At 51.8% G+C, this 15306-nt stretch overlaps 5 protein-coding genes across 5 annotated transcripts; 3 read left to right on the top strand and 2 right to left on the bottom strand.

The window, feature by feature from the left end:
* Window positions 1-417: 417 nt before the first annotated feature.
* Window positions 418-3432, top strand: BGZ61DRAFT_456618 (fungal-specific transcription factor domain-containing protein). The gene is made up of 9 exons (XM_046246539.1): window positions 418-556; window positions 617-662; window positions 719-767; window positions 830-1028; window positions 1106-1489; window positions 1550-1609; window positions 1662-1997; window positions 2046-2501; window positions 2612-3432. The coding sequence occupies exons 1-9, from the start codon at window positions 476-478 to the stop codon at window positions 3158-3160; spliced, it is 2160 nt and encodes a 719-aa protein (XP_046101195.1). The 5' UTR covers window positions 418-475; the 3' UTR covers window positions 3161-3432.
* On the bottom strand, window positions 3428-5654 carry BGZ61DRAFT_358574 (putative copper amine oxidase; the record flags this gene model as incomplete). Its single annotated transcript, XM_046240976.1, has 4 exons — window positions 3428-4465; window positions 4549-5070; window positions 5128-5187; window positions 5253-5654. 4 exons carry the CDS (start codon window positions 5652-5654, stop codon window positions 3428-3430), a joined length of 2022 nt encoding a protein of 673 aa, XP_046101196.1.
* A 1323-nt stretch (window positions 5655-6977) lies between these two features.
* On the top strand, window positions 6978-8708 carry BGZ61DRAFT_359020 (uncharacterized protein; the record flags this gene model as incomplete). The annotated part of the gene is made up of 1 exon (XM_046241027.1): window positions 6978-8708. The coding sequence occupies one exon, from the start codon at window positions 6978-6980 to the stop codon at window positions 8706-8708; it is 1731 nt and encodes a 576-aa protein (XP_046101197.1).
* Window positions 8709-8921: 213 nt separating this feature from the next.
* BGZ61DRAFT_551219 (uncharacterized protein) lies at window positions 8922-11194 on the bottom strand (the record flags this gene model as incomplete). Its single annotated transcript, XM_046255492.1, has 4 exons — window positions 8922-10677; window positions 10807-10824; window positions 10872-11058; window positions 11128-11194. The coding sequence occupies 4 exons, from the start codon at window positions 11192-11194 to the stop codon at window positions 9165-9167; spliced, it is 1785 nt and encodes a 594-aa protein (XP_046101198.1). The 3' UTR covers window positions 8922-9164.
* A 1877-nt stretch (window positions 11195-13071) lies between these two features.
* BGZ61DRAFT_551221 (aspartic peptidase domain-containing protein) lies at window positions 13072-15154 on the top strand (the record flags this gene model as incomplete). The annotated part of the gene is made up of 5 exons (XM_046255493.1): window positions 13072-13154; window positions 13277-13666; window positions 13721-13860; window positions 13906-14428; window positions 14494-15154. 5 exons carry the CDS (start codon window positions 13072-13074, stop codon window positions 15152-15154), a joined length of 1797 nt encoding a protein of 598 aa, XP_046101199.1.
* Between the last annotated feature and the right edge of the window lie 152 nt (window positions 15155-15306).

The raw sequence follows: 15306 nt of genomic DNA on the forward strand, positions 1-15306 counted from the left end.
TCTCTCTGCTTACCCTATAGCTTGGCCTTATCGTAAAACGAGACCGACATTCAGTCATGCCAACTGTCTCAATCTGCTATCATGTTTGAACAAGCCCAATCCGCGCTCCCTTGAAGACTCAAGCCCGATTGGTGGGCCACATTTCCAAGATGCGACTCATGTTCCATCGCTCGGAAGGTCATCGGGCGTTGACCTGGTGGCTCCGATAGCCATCGGAGCAGACGCCGATGGATGCCACGATAAGCCCGACCCACCGTACAATAATCTGGATCAGGACTTTGTGCATCCAACTGTAGCACTCGATACAACGCTAGATGGCGCCATGAAGCGGATTCGTAGACGGCACCGGGCCAATAATTTTCCCATAGTTTGAGACAGGGCCCACAACTTTCATTGCCGCCCAACTTGTCATTGTGAGGGGGTGCGTGGGTGCTGATGTTAACACAAGGCGAAGGTATAGAGACGGCCTGAGACGATGTCGACCCAAGTTGAACAGGGACCACCCAAACGGCCAAAGTTATTGGCGTGTGCACGTTGCCGTCATCGAAAGCAAAAGGTGAATCCAATATTACGACTTCTGGCCAAGGCCGCAAACAGTTCTGACCAGCCTTCCAAGTGTACCGAGGTTCGACCTTGCACAAATTGCACCCAGTCTGGGTCCGGTATGGCAGCATCCACTTGTGCACTTGGCTGAGTCAAAGGCTCTGACCAGTAGTAGAATGTACCCCTGCTAGGTTGCCATCCTCGAAGCTACCCCTGGAACACGAGTCTGTCCATCAACTCCCAAGCTAGCGACACGGTGCCGCACAGAGTCCTGACATGTATTCAGCTATGTGCAACGCCTAGAGGAGCGAGTTGCACTATTGGAATCCGTCATTCCTCAAGAGAGCCTCGATCACATCAACGCCACACAGCCTCAAGAGATTTCCGTTCACATCAACGCTCCCCAGTCTCAAGAAACATTCGACTCCATTCACGTTGCACAGCCTCTGGATCAGTCAACGTCCGGAGCTAGGACTGGGATTCAGGTATGACACGAAACTGTAACCCTATTTTCCTAGTTCCATTACGAAACATTTGCTAACAGAACAACTGCCATTCAAAGCTCCCACTCGATCCTAGCCATGATTACCAAGACTATTCCGGCCAACTTGACTCTCCTGTCCAACAAGAGGTAGACATTCCTCTTCCTGTGTCTATGCCCTTGGCATTCACCCCTCCCGACAATGTAAGCCCCGGTTTATTCGGTGCTCTTTCAGGCATCTCCAATCAGACACTTCCTATTGTACAGGACCACCGCACAACTATAGAAGCATTGGATTTGAACATGGAAATGGAGAGTTTCTTAACCCAGACCTACTTCGACATGGCTCATTCTCAATACCCTCTTTTGCTCAAACATGAGTTTTTGCAAATGGCCGAGGCTTGGAGGGGCAGCAGGGATAACCTCCCTGCATCGATGAGATGGAAGGGGTTCTTCATATACATGGTATGCCATGAGTTCTACACCCACAGCATATTCCGAGCGTTGCTGATTCTGTGACGCAAGGTCTATGCGATCGCATTTATGATGACCAAAGCCCGCATTAATGGACAGATGCGGTCTCAGGTAGGCGGTCTGAATCGAACGGCTCTTTGGAGACTGACGAGTATTGCAACAGGCATTCTATACCCTTGCGACTACAAAATACCTTCCATACGTAGTCGCATCAGCCAACCCTATTATCCGCGCACAAGGATTTCTCCTTCTCACTGTTTACGCCCTCCATGTGCCATCACAGGAGAACATCATTTCACTATCCTCTTGGACAATCCGGTTCTGCATCATGTCGCAGCTACACCTAGCTGAAACTGAGCCTCAGCCCGTTAGTAGCGACGCATTGATCCAGATTCAGCACCGTCGAAGGATCTTTTGGTGCGCATACGCCATCGATCGAGCAGTGTGCAGCTCGTATGACTTTCCGAGCTCGATTCCAGACAACCACATTACAGTTCCAGTAGGTGTTGAATCCATCATGCGGGATCTTGGGTCTTGACGTTTGCAGATTTTTGAAAACATTGACGACGACCAACTACTTGCTGTTGCTTCTTCTGCTCAGCCGGGATCACAACTCGTGGGATCCAACTCACCAACAAATCTATCATCAGCTATTCATGTTTTAGCCAGCCGTCAACTCGAATCAGAAATTCAGGAGACGGTCCTTGGTAGAGATTTCGTCACCCATTCTGACACGGCTTTTGCATGGCGGGCTAAAATGTTAGAGAAGATAAAGGAGTGGAATCAACGGTCCGGAATATCATCAGAGCCGTCCCAAAAGGGTTACGTGAGTCTGGGGTGGCTCAAGATGATATATTATTACAATATTATAATGTTGTACCGGCCCACCAGGACCATTGTGCAGGGTCTAACTGGCGATTGGTCTGTCCAGGCTTGCTGTCAAGCATTGTTGTTATTTCGGAAATTCCAAATGGCAAAGGAGATTGCTCAGCCGTGGTTAGGGGTAAGTGCAATTTCTTCCCTATTCATCTCCCAATGAACGCTCAATAATGTTGGCTGAGCCCGGCCCCTTACCCATTTCATGATATAATTCTCACCCTGACCTGTATTTAGCTCCTGACCCAGTTCCAAATCGGCGTGACTCTCCTATACTGTCTTTACGCCACCCCGACCTCCAGATGGAAGCTCTCTTACAAGTCCGCTGATGTTTCCGATGCCATCCGCGCCTGCTCCAGCACGTTAGCCATACTTGCAGAACGATGGGCAGAAGCAGAATGCGTCCGAGATGTCTTTGAAATATTGGCGAGGGAAATTCCCCTTGGAGAGACATGGGAACGACCGAGAATGATGAGCGAGACAGGGAGAAATGGGATTGAGGAAAATTGGAAACCATTGAGCAACATCGTTATTCACCGTCCGACACTTCGAATGATTCACGAGATGACGACAGAGCCATTTGTGGATCTTGCCGAGACGATCTCGGACGACGTTGTGAATACTGCTGTAACCCTTGCTCCCGTGGATGCAACATTCCTTGCGGATGAAATGGATCTACAGTGGGCTGGTCCTACACGCGACTCGTCCCTGGGTTTGGGGACTCGTTTCGACTCGGCAACTGATCTTAACACATTCTCGGATCAAATTTATTTTCAACTACAATGAGGGAATTTTCACATCTTCTTTCACTCAACCCTTACTCCCTCTGAAGCCCTATTCCATTTCCCGAAAAACTGGGCTGTTATGGAAGTCAAGAGTCTTCGAGCTGGCTTGTTCATTCGCCCGTTTGCTTGGTCATACAGCCTCCAAAGCATACAACGGACAATTTGATTGGAAAACATCTATTTATATATCTTAGTCTGAACCAGATAACTGAGTACATCAAAAACACAAAGAATAAACGGGGGAGACGATTTGCTTAAGCCCTTAACTTCAAAGCTTGGACTCGCAGCAAACTTTGGTGCTTTTCTCCTCCAGTGGGGGTTGCCGTTCCTTGTATAACACGCTTTGGTTCGCCTTTTGAGTACTCTGTGGAACATCCAAGGCAGGGTTTTGCTCAAAGAACCCACTCGGCTTCAGGCTCACTGTCATCGTCTCACAAGGCATGACAGGGTAATCCTCTGGGCGAGGGTTATGCGTCAAGCTGATCGAGTGCCACAAAACAATGTCCTCGTCGTCAACCTTGTCGCCTCGACCAGCCCACGCAGCCAAATCGCCCTTCTTCTGCAGAGGATTACCGCCTGGTACGTCGTCCGGAAGCGATTGGTAGGTGTATTCTCCAGCGGCGTACAGTTCGCCGTCGCGATACGAGGTGACCCAGTATGGCTGCAGAGCAAACTTTGCACGCTTTCCATGCCATGATTGCGGATGGGCTAGTAGCATCTGCTTCTGGGGGCTGTGAATGGCATACGCGACAGGATTGCCTGTAATCTGGTTGATGACGGATGGGTTGATGATTTTATGGACTCGGTTTGGTTGAGCTTCAGAAAAGCCCGAGCTGGAGAGAACTCGCTTCTCGGTGATGTAACCCACGCCAACAGGGTTGTTTTCGTCGAAAGGCATAGCAACGGAGTCTTCCTCAATGAAACTGTTCTTATCTCCGTCGATCGCAGGATCAATTCTCAAAGAGAAAACATGTTGATGGTAAGGCGCCATTACTCCATGGTTGACGTTCGTACCCCATGGCACTCTGGCCCCGGGAGCGATAGGGACGGTGGATAGAATCCCAGTTGCTTGGATTCGATAATGAAGCGCGGCGGCCTGGTCAAAGTGCCACATGAAGATGTATTCGTAGTTGCCAACAGTGATGATGGTTTGCAAGACCAGAACGCGAGATCGCACGATGGAGACTTGCTTTGTAGCACCATCGGTGTGTTTCCAGCCGATCCCATCATCAATCTCATGCATGCAGATGGCGTTTGGCTTTTGGACTGGGTTTCCGTTCCAATCGCTTAGTGTAAAGGAGAAATACTGTTCGGGTTCCAGAGTCAACAACTTCACTTTGAACGTGCGAATGGTCCTGTGGATTCAGGAGACAGGCGGAGATCACATACCTTGATGAGTCCCAAGCAGTCACATCCCAGTGCCAAATTGTTTGCAGCAACGCCAGCTCCGATATCTCCAACGTCAAAAACACTCTTCCTCGAGTATGGAGACCTGGGATCGCCGTAGGGCACAAACATCTCGCTCAGACTGAGACGATGGAACAGCTCCCGCCCATCGTACGTCACATCGTGCAGCACCATGCCTTCACGCCAATTGAAGCCAACTCTGAACCGCCATTTCTGCCACTGCACGAGATGCCCATCGACAGTGAATGAAGCACCCGCCGGTTGGTGGACAGTGAGAGGCTTGAGATCTGCTCGCTTGGGCTCGGATTGAAGGTCGTGGTGCCATTCCTTGGGCGGATGGGGAATGTATTGGACGTCTGGCGTCACACTGTGATCTGCCCCAATGGGCAACTCGATGATGTCGACAAGTTCTTTGGTGATGTAGTCAATAATGGGGGAAAATGGGAGGGGGTTATCGTAAGAGTTGGAGCCTGGATGAGACCGATCTTTGGCGTAAAGAAAGCACTAGTGTTATCTGTCAGTGTGATTTCTTTTCTGGGAGTAGGCGGTAGCGAGTCTCACTTGTGCAAGTCTCCTGTTCTGCTTTTCTTCATCACGTCCAAAAGGCCAGGTGTCGCAAACCTGGCATTCGAAGTTAGCAACCGGGCGATGTAGGGGTCCAACTTCTCGGACCGTGGTAAACATACAATACTCAAGTTTTCGGGGAGTCGGTACTTTTCAATCCGCTCAATCACCTTGGGATGGCTCAAACACCTATCCCTCACTTCAACCACTTCATCCATGTCGGCTTGTCCATGGTATCGTGGATCGAGCTTCTCCACCCGCTCTATCGCCGAGGCACCCAAATCCACTGCGGTGTAGAACAAGTCGGCAGTTCCTCTGTGATAATACAAGGCGGATACCCGGCGAGGAAGAGTTGACAAACTAGCGCCGCTCCGTTCCGCAGCTAGAAACTTCCTCAGGTCTTTTTTGAGCGGCTCGATCAGTGTGATGTTTTTAAAATGGACACTGTTCTCTGGGTTGTGCTTTTTTATGAGCGTGGCTGCGAGAGTGATCTCGGCCGACGTGAGGGGGTCAAGAGGATGCATTTTGTGAACTTGAGTCCACAGATGTGATAAGGGCAGTGATGGTGTATGGAAGCGTACCCGTGAGTGTACCAATGTTAGGGGACGGATAGAGTACCAAGCACACTTCAGCTTTAATAGAGAGAGTCAGCTGAATTTGATCCACTTCGAACTGGAGCTGCAGATAACAACTTTGCCTATCAACGCTTTATCGGACTTCCTCGCTGTCTCGCGTCCGATGCGGGCCGATAAAGTGAAGGCGCTAAACCTTTTCTCGATCTGGATCAGTGGATGTACAATGGAGGCTACGTTTCTTCATCCGCCCTATTTTCGGGCCGTACTCCGAGTCGTTAACATTTGTAGATGCCGCCTTCGGGTCCGTCTTACGGCGTCGGGTCGGAATTGCCTCGGAATGGGCACTATGGGTCCTAAGATGAGCCTGCATGCCAATTTGGCTTGTATGATAATATTGGCCGCAACGGTGCTGCCTTCTCTTTCAAGGCATTGATAATTTGGGCATCATAAACAACTCAACGATGATGATGTATATTACTCTGGGTGTAGAATCTCAGTGAAGCAAGTGCGGAATGGGGCGAGCTGACTGGTTGAGGCTTAGAGTTTACTGCAGGGCTTTCGCTTGTATGAATCTACAGGATAGTTTATTATTACAGTTTCAATTTAACTGGCACTGGGACCACTTTCACTGAATAAATCGACCGGACTCGATGGTGGGCATGCATGTCCACGCGGAAGAGGATTTCAGGTTACGCGGCCAGCGGTTGTAGTACGTGGAGTGAATCTTTGGCTTTCAACAGCGGTACCGAGCGATTTATGGTCATGACCTAGATTCCCGAGAGCTACGGAAGATAGCAATAATCAATCCTCGCTTTAAATAGCCTTGAGGGTGATGGTAACCTTCTATTTCCCTCCCCATCCCCAGTCCGTTCACTTTCAAGACTAATTAGTCATCAGATCTACTTCGTCAGCGTTTTCCTTATCTTGTAACTTACATTTGCAAGGGCCACCCCCCTGTAAGACCCTAAGTCTGGGGAAGGTTTCCTCTTTTGGGGCTCGATTAAGCTTGTGTATATATTGAAGAATAACTACCGTTGATGATCTCTTTCACTGGAAACTCGTGTTACGTGAATCATTCTTCCTCATGTGGTCCGTGCAGAGGCTGACGTCAGATGGCCAAGGCCAAGACTGACAACGCACAAGTCCAGCTCAGCTTCTCCAACTATCTCACCACCAGAGCGCCCCTTGCCGTGCTAAGGTTAGCACCAGAATACTACCAGACAACTATCAGATCGCTCATCAGCTCAACTATTCCTGACAGAACAAACAACCATGTCTTCTCACGCCGTCCCCGAGGTGTTGATGAAAAAGGTCGACGAATATGTCGACTCGCTTGCCCCTCAGATCCAGCCCCGCATCACGACTGAGCTGGAGGAGTTTCAACAGAAGACCATCGACATGTTGGAGACGCAGGTTGTTGATGCCTTTCGCTCGCTCTTCAACAAGGACGGCGGTGGCTCTTCGGGCAACTCGCGCAGCCTGGACGACGCAGCCCCGGATTCTTACGGCGGCCAGTCTCTGCCTTTCGCCGACGAGATCGCCAAGCTCACTCGGAGCTTCAGCAAGGTCACTGACGAAGCAGGCGACGACCTGCGTGACATCTTCAACCTCACCGAAGGCCGCGATGGTCCGAGCGAGACTCGGTCTCGTGGAGGAGGCAACCGCGACTCTTCCAGCGGAGCCAGGGGCTTCCTCTCGGCCGCCATCGACGCTGTTCAAGACCATCTGGACGACAACAAGAGATCAGGAGGCCAGGGCTTCGAGCTGGATGGGCTCCTCGGCGTAATCAGCAACACCGTCAAGGACGCATCACGCAACCCAGAAGATACGGCCCGCCTCATCAGCCCCGAGATCAAGGAGAAGGTCGGCCTGAAGCTGCGGGAGCAGCACGCCCCCATCGCTGAGCAGTTTACCCGCATCGCGCTGGATCACATCAAACGCTGGTTGCGCGGTAACACGAGCACGCGGGATCTCGGCGACGGAGTCAAGGGCGAGATTGAAGACCAGGTCAAGGACATTGTCAAGGGGCTCGGAGGCTTGTTCGGAAGCAAGAAGTCGTCCCATGAGGGATCTTCGCGAGGTTTCGGCGATCGGGATCGCGATGGTCCCGAAGGAGAAAGCAGTGGCGGCTTCTCCAAGGTCATCAGCGACAAGCTAAGTACGGGCCTTGGCAGAGTCCACAGGGACGTTCGTCTCGAGTTCCGCAAGGTGCTGGGCGGCATCGAGAAGCAGCTGTTCGAGCTGCTGCCCGACGAGTTCCAGCGCCCGCTTGAGAAGATTCTCGGTGGAAACCCCTTCGACTCGCAGCTAGACCGCGACGCCGGCTCGCAGGCAGACCGCGGCTTCGGAGACGACATCAAGGCCAAGCTGGTCAACAAGATCCGCAGCCTCGTGCGGAAGGTGCAGGAGACGCTGCGGGAGAGCATTCTGGGTGTCGTCAACGGCGGACACCGAAAGTTCGAGCGTGAAAGCTGGGTCTTTGTGCAGAAGATGGTGGAGCAGAAGGTGCAGAAGTACCTGCCCAAGGTCAAAATCTCTGTGCCGGATGACATTGGCAATGAGGGTGTGAGCGTGGGAGCGCCAACGTCTAATGCGCACCTCGGTGGCGGAAACCAGTCTGTTCCCTCTTCACAGGGAGGCCATGTTCCTCCTGCTTCGCATGAGCAGTATGGTGGACAGTCGCATGCTCAGCAAGGATACAACGCCCCTTCCCAATACCAACAGCAGCAGCACCAGGAATACAGGCCTGATCAACAGCAATCCCATCAGGAATATCGACCTGACCAACACCAGTCCCACCAAGAATACAGGCCTGACCAACAGCAATACAATCAAGAATACCGGCCTGATCAGCACCAATCTCATCAAGAGTATCGGCCGGACCAGTATCAGCCACCCCAGCAATCTTACCCTCAGCAACACCAGTCGAACCAGTCCCAGGGTTACCAACAGAATCAGGGCTACCATCAAAGCCAGCAATATGATCAGAATCCGCCATACTAAATGTAGCACCACAGAGGTGAAAGCACATGGTGGAGGGCGGCGTGTCTAGAAAATATCTGGGAATTGAGACTAGATCGTTGGTGTCTGAATACATTAAGGAACCGATAGTCAGTCAGTGTCGGTTCAATAACTGCCTCAATTCTTCTCATACATGTACTGAGACGCTCGCATGAGACGTAGCGTCTCTTCCAACGGCGCCTTAGACCGGATCTCATCGAGCATGGTGTCATTGATCAATACACACTCTGGTGCGTAGTGGTCCATCAGCCAGCTAGATGGCATCACTCAAGTTGACAGTTCCCTTTGTGAATGGAACACTTAAGTGCCTGGTGACTGAGGAATGTGTCCAAAGGAAGTTATGAGGAGAAGAGGATCATAATTTGTGATAGTCTAGCCTAAACTAACACCAAGTAGCTGTTTATCACAGTCAAGATGACGCATTGTCCCTTCTAACAATCATTGATATAGAATGCATGCAGAAGTAAGCACGCTTAGAATCAAACATAGAGCCCCGCTCGTCACTCTGCTTGCAGGCGAGGTGCCGACCTGGACGGGAGTAGACTCGGGGGTAGAGTATCCAGAGTCTGCCGAACCGGAGGCGTTCGCGCCAGGCAATGTAACGACAGCGTCGGTCACCGTAACAGCCGGGCCGCCCAACGTCAGTGTTGTTCCATGGTACACAACAACTGAAGATACCGAAGCAATCGATCCGGACACGGTGACACCGCTCGCTGGGATGGTGTGGGTCTTGGTCGTGCTGCTGCCGTATTCGACGACAACGACACCATCCGTTCCCAGACTGACGACCTGCTCGGCCACAGTAGACACAATTGCGCCGGAGTCCGCATAGCTAGATCCAGTAGAACCGGCGCTATCAGCACCAGGCAAGGCGACGATAACGTTGGTCATGGTCGCAGCTGAGCCGCCCAGCGTCAGAGTTGTTCCGCTGTATACGACAACGGAGCCAGCCGAATCGCTCGAGACCGACATGGTGGTGATGGTCGTGCTGCTTCCGTCATTGACGACGACAACACCGTCCGCCCCGAGGCTGATGACCTGCTCGGACACGGTAGACACGGCCGGGTCGGATGGGGCATTGGCGAGATCCGCAGCCGAGGTTTGCGGAGCTCCTGAACCAATGGAGTTCCTAGAGCCAGTGTTGGAATCTCCAGAGTTATTATCTGAGTTCCCGGATGAGTTGTCATCGGAGGAACTGTTGTCTGAGTTTCCAGAGGAGTTGCCGTCCGAACCAGAGAAGTTGCTGTCCGAATCAGAGGAGTTATCACCTGAACCGGAGGAATTATCGTCCGAGCCAGGAGAGCTATCGTCAGAACCGGAAGAGTTGCCATCTGAACCACCAGATGGATCGCTGACTTCTGTAGCTGTGGCCGCCGCTGCAAGAGCCTTCGTCGACACGACGTCCTGCACGGCCGTAGCATGAGTGGATGCAGCTATGGCGGGATCAGTAGATGCAACTACCGCGGGATCCGTAGATACAACGGCCGCAGGGTCGGCAGATGTAGCCGCGGCGGCGGGCTCCTCGGTTGTAGAAGCGGCGGCAGTCGTGACAAGCAGTCCGTCGACGGTGGGGATCGCATACGGCGGGTCGAAGAGTCCATACTTGAAGTTATTCACACCGCAGTGCATCCAGTACGGGTTGCCATAGCTCTTGATGGCCATGGGCATGACGATCGACGGGTTACATCGAGTATCATCCTCCTTGATGGGATGTCTCATCGTCGTAAGGGTAGAAATGTCGTACGAGGCTTCGCAATCGGTAACCAAATCGCTCAGGTACAGCTGTCTTGTCGACCTTCGATACGTTGCTGTTGTATCGAAGTACGGAACAATCGTGGACACTTCATCTAGGTCAAACCCGAAGATGGCCCTGCTGGCTGTTGGCCCGAGGGTGCCGCATGCATTCTTGCCGTACAGGGTGCTGACAATTATGTATACTGATGGCGACGTGCTATTGTCGATTAGCTTACAGGTCTAGGTGGCTCGGGTTAGAGCTGCTCACTAAGTGTAGTCCGTCGCTACTGAGTCAGTCATCGTCGGAGGGTATGAGTAGTTGTTGCCGGTAGGCTAGTATACTAACTCGACGTTCCCGGCATACCTGGAGCAAGTTAGAACAGAAAACTATGGCAACGGTCAGGGACGTACACGCTACACCATGGCTGATTCCACAAGGTGCGTTGTTCAGTTGCGTTGTAGTACGAGCAATTATTAGGGGCAATGGCGGTAGGAGCAGGATAATAATAGTACGGTGCTGAAGTTATCGTCGAGGTATCATCACCAGTACTGCTGGCAAGGACCGGAGTAGTCGAGTCCACTGCACGGATGGGAATAGCTAAATCACACCAGGTTAGAAATACTCGATACTAGAGATTGAGTCGCATGGGATCAGCTTGAGCTGTACCTTTGCCATATGCCGTCTTCGCTCCAAGGAGGAGTCCGAACAGCGCCAAACAGTTGGAAGACAACATGATCGCGACGTGTTAACAAAACAGAAGGCAGTAACGAGCAACACCACGGTTCAAGTGAAAGCGAGCAAACCTGAGCAGTAGGGAGAGGGCAAGTAGTTATAGACACACTCATCGTGGGGGAGTACAGTCCAGCCTCAACAGCATTCTGTAACCCTGTAGATTTGTGCCAGGCCCAAACCCGAGCGTAGGTGAGGCTGCAGGGGCATAGGGCTCAACTCCGACTCTCCCCTCGGTTAAAAATTGAGCTGAGTGAGCCATACTCCTCAGGGGTGCAGGAAATGAGGCTCAAGTTCTGCGCAAGGCTCCGAATCGAGATTAAGATCCGATGCCACAGGCGTACGCGGCTCCCAGGCGCTTCCCTGTCAACTCGATTTATCCAGCCCGATTGCGGCCGCGGCGGACATGTCCGGAATCAGTGTGCCCTCTCTCAGCCGCAACCGGGCGAAGGGCAGCGAAGCTCATTGGATGGCTTTACGACGTTTCTCGAAACCGCCACATACAAATGGCGCCCGTCACGGTGGGGAGCTAGGGACATAATGCTTCTCCAGGGCATTGGGGGCCGTTGCCAGCTTTGTGAATGCGTGATAACCCCCCACAAATGTGGATTGGATTTCTTGGCTGCTTTGCCTATCTAAGTTACTGTGAATCGGCCAGTATCCAGTGTGTTGGCGGTGTCGCCGGGGGGAGCCTTCCATATTGGGGAAGCTGTGCGACTGAATTCTCAAAGAAAGGGCGCTCAAGGCCATCTTCTCAAGCGAGTCTGTCAGATCATGCCAGGGTCGTCTTGTCAATATCTGCAGGGTGACGCCCCCTGAGACACAAGAGCGCCACAAACCTTTAATCCACTGCCTCGCAATGGCTCCCTTTCAAGCAAATGGGTGGATGAGTCCCCCAACACATCATCAACTTCAGCAAGTCGTGAGAACCAAACTAAAGCACAGATCTCGCAAGAGCACGATCTTGTCTTTGTTAGTAACTAGAACGACATAGCGAGGCTAATAGTACGCCTTAATACCAGATCGCGTCGATTCAAGCCAGCCTTACAGCAATTAAAGGTTGATCTAAGCCTGAAATTGCCCGAGTTGTGGGGCTTAAAACGTGCGCAGTGTTGCAGGCGGTGACTGACTTCGCGATTGCAACCTCGTCGCATGATGGAAGTAGTCTCGATCTGGAACACACGCCGAAGCTCCTCCCGCTGTCACTGTGTCACAAGGCTGATTTGCTGGTCTTCGGAGATTAGAGACTCCGCTGGCTGAATCCCACAGGGCCATGCCGGGGCTGGTGACCCAATTGAATCGTGTAGACTACACCTGGAACCTGCAGGACCAATAGCTAGCCTAGGAAGTCTTGAATGCAAATACCATATTAGGCTGAGGGCTGTCCGAGGTACAGATTGCCGCGCGGGCTATGGGGATTCGCAGAGGGCAGCGCACTCAGGCTGCGTTGAATCAGACGTGCTTCTGGCATTTACTCAACGCCGGTGGTTTTCAACTAAATTCCCAAAGTAAATGGGCCGGCCAATCTCTTTCAAGATTTCCGGAGAGTGGCTTTCGAAGTGATCTGAGAGTTGCACCCAAATCTCATCCCAACTCCAGATATTGGTACCAGCCTCATCATGGTTGTACAACATGCAGGGAGGAGGGGTCTGATTAGAAACGCCTCAGTTGTGGCACAATCCTGCTCCAGTCCTTCATGTCCACTATGCAGTGCACTTTTCTCATTCTCCACGCATCTCTGCATTTATTGCCATCTAGCGCTTCAGGGGGCTGTGGACGTCAGGCACCGCGCGGTTGACCCGGGTGAAAGTTCCCCTCTGCAATGTTTGTGTTGTTTGCCCTTTGCCTCTCACTCAGAAACACATTGGCAGGACCATCAACATGCATTCCGCCGCGTTACTGCTAGTGTCAGCCATATGTTTGATTCCAAGTCTGGTATACGGCTACAATGATGGCAACAGCAGGTCTGAGGCTCGGTCAACAGGAAACACTGGCGCACCGGCTGCTATCGTCATCTCCCCGAGTGAATATTTGTAACGATGTCGCCAAGATTCAACTCGAGAACGGAAAGCTAACATCTGTCCAGTGAGGGCAATGACGGGCCGTGGAGCAGCTTCAACCTCCGAGTCGGAACTCCAAAACAGGATGTTCACGTCCTTGTCTCAACAGCATCTCCCGAAACTCTGGTTGTCCTGTCCGAGTATGGTTGCTCGACCGCCGTCTTCTCCGATGTGCCTTCCGACTGCGCAGTATCGAGGGGTAACCTCTTCACGCCAAATGAGTCGTCGACCTGGTATGACGCGGGCACCTTCGCGATCAATGGAGATGGTGTTGGCCTAGAGGCTAACTTGGGCTACTATCAAAGAGCCCAGTTCGGGTTGGAGACTCTGGGTGTAGGTTTTGTTGACGGTAGCACTGGACCTACTCTTGAGAACCACACTGTCGCTGGCATCGCCACGGCGTCGCCATTTTACCTGTATGGAGCTCGTGTCAAGTTTTGATGGTCTTGAGCTAACGCCGTCGTTCGCAGGGGCATCTTTGGACTGAACACCCAGCCAGTCAACTTTAGCACACTGGGCAATTACTCTGCGCCATCCTTTATAACGACGCTGAAGGATGAAGATATTATTCCAAGTCTCAGCTGGAGTTACACAGCAGGAGCCAAGTACCGTACGTGCGTCCGTTTGCGCAGCTCTACTATGACCTTTCTAACAGTATCTCAAATAGGCCTCAAGCAAGTCTTTGGTCAGCTCATTTTCTCCGGATACGACACGTCCCGGTTCACCGAGAACTCAGTGAGCTTCAGCATGGCCGACGACCTCACACGCGACCTCGTTGTTGCTCTTCAATCGATATCCTACAGCGGATCCGACAAAACTACCCTCCTATCTTCCCCCATCAACATATACATCGATTCTACTGATCCAAATCTCTGGCTCCCGGACGATGTATGCGATGCATTCGAATCAGCGTTTGGGCTCACTGTGGACAATACCACCGGGCTATACCTGGTGAACGACACACACCACAGCACGTTGGTCGCCACGGATGCAGAAGTCTCATTTCGGCTTTCGGATGTCCTTGAAGGTGGAGATTCGGTCACCATCGTTCTCCCGTACGATGCCTTTGCCCTCAAGGCAGAGTACCCTCTAGTGGAAAACATAAGCTACTACTTCCCACTGAAGCGGGCAGCGAATGAGACGCAGTACACGCTGGGTCGGGTATTCTTACAAGAAGCGTAAGTCCAATTTCCAGGTCATATAGTCGATAAAGTGCGAAAGAGTTACTGACAAGCAACTGCAGTTACCTAACGGCCGACTACGAACGTCAAGTCTTTAATGTATCGCAATGTACCTGGGTGGAGGGAGCCGAGGAGAACATTGTGACCATCACATCTAAAGACGCAAATATCACATCTTCCTCCTCAGCTTCAGCTTCAGCAACGCAAACTACCGAAACCACAAAATCGAATAGCTCAACTCTCAGCAACGGCACCATAACAGGTACCGTGATCGCGTGCCTGGTCTTCCTGGTTTTGGTAGCCGTAGGCGTCTTCTTCTTCCTCCGGCACCGAAAAGCAGCGAAGGCGAGAGAGGCAGCAGCAGCAGTAGACACCGCACCGAGTTCTCCTGAGTCTGGAATAGAATGCGTCGATCTCAGCATGAAGGCAGAACAACCCAGGGCAGGGCTTTCCAATGTGTATGGGGAACTTGAGGGTGATGACCACCATGTTTACCAATTACATGAGGAGCCGAGAAGACCTCCATTAGAGACTCCCATGTTCGAATTGCCAGGGAGCCTTGGCAGGAGAATGGAGTTGGACGCGATATCGACAGCCACTGGGGCATCACAGGATAATGTCCCGTTGGGCAGACCATCGCCTGCTATCAGTCCTTCACCTGCTGTCAGCTCTTCGCTTACTCACATTCCGTCACCTGTTAGCACTCCTCCACCTCTCAAGTAAATATTTGTATTGCATCCCTTGCTCAGAGTGTATTTTTAAATCCTGTACAATATTATAAAGCATTTTAAACCTGTTGACTATCTCTGTGGAGGAGTGGAGCAGCCATTCCAAGATTAAGTCTTGTATTGATAGCTTCTACAGTACTATAGATA

Source organism: Ilyonectria robusta (assembly GCF_021365365.1).
Source record: "Ilyonectria robusta strain PMI_751 chromosome Unknown BGZ61scaffold_17, whole genome shotgun sequence".
Classification (NCBI taxonomy): domain Eukaryota; kingdom Fungi; phylum Ascomycota; class Sordariomycetes; order Hypocreales; family Nectriaceae; genus Ilyonectria; species Ilyonectria robusta.

Coding starts and splice junctions, on each gene's coding strand:
- BGZ61DRAFT_456618 (XM_046246539.1), top strand. CDS start 476: ATGTCGACCCAAGTTGAACAGGGACCACCCAAACGGCCAAAGTTATTG. Junction 557..616: donor GCCGTCATCGAAAGCAAAAG/GTGAATCCAATA, acceptor CAGCCTTCCAAG/TGTACCGAGGTTCGACCTTG. Junction 1,998..2,045: donor ACAACCACATTACAGTTCCA/GTAGGTGTTGAA, acceptor TGACGTTTGCAG/ATTTTTGAAAACATTGACGA.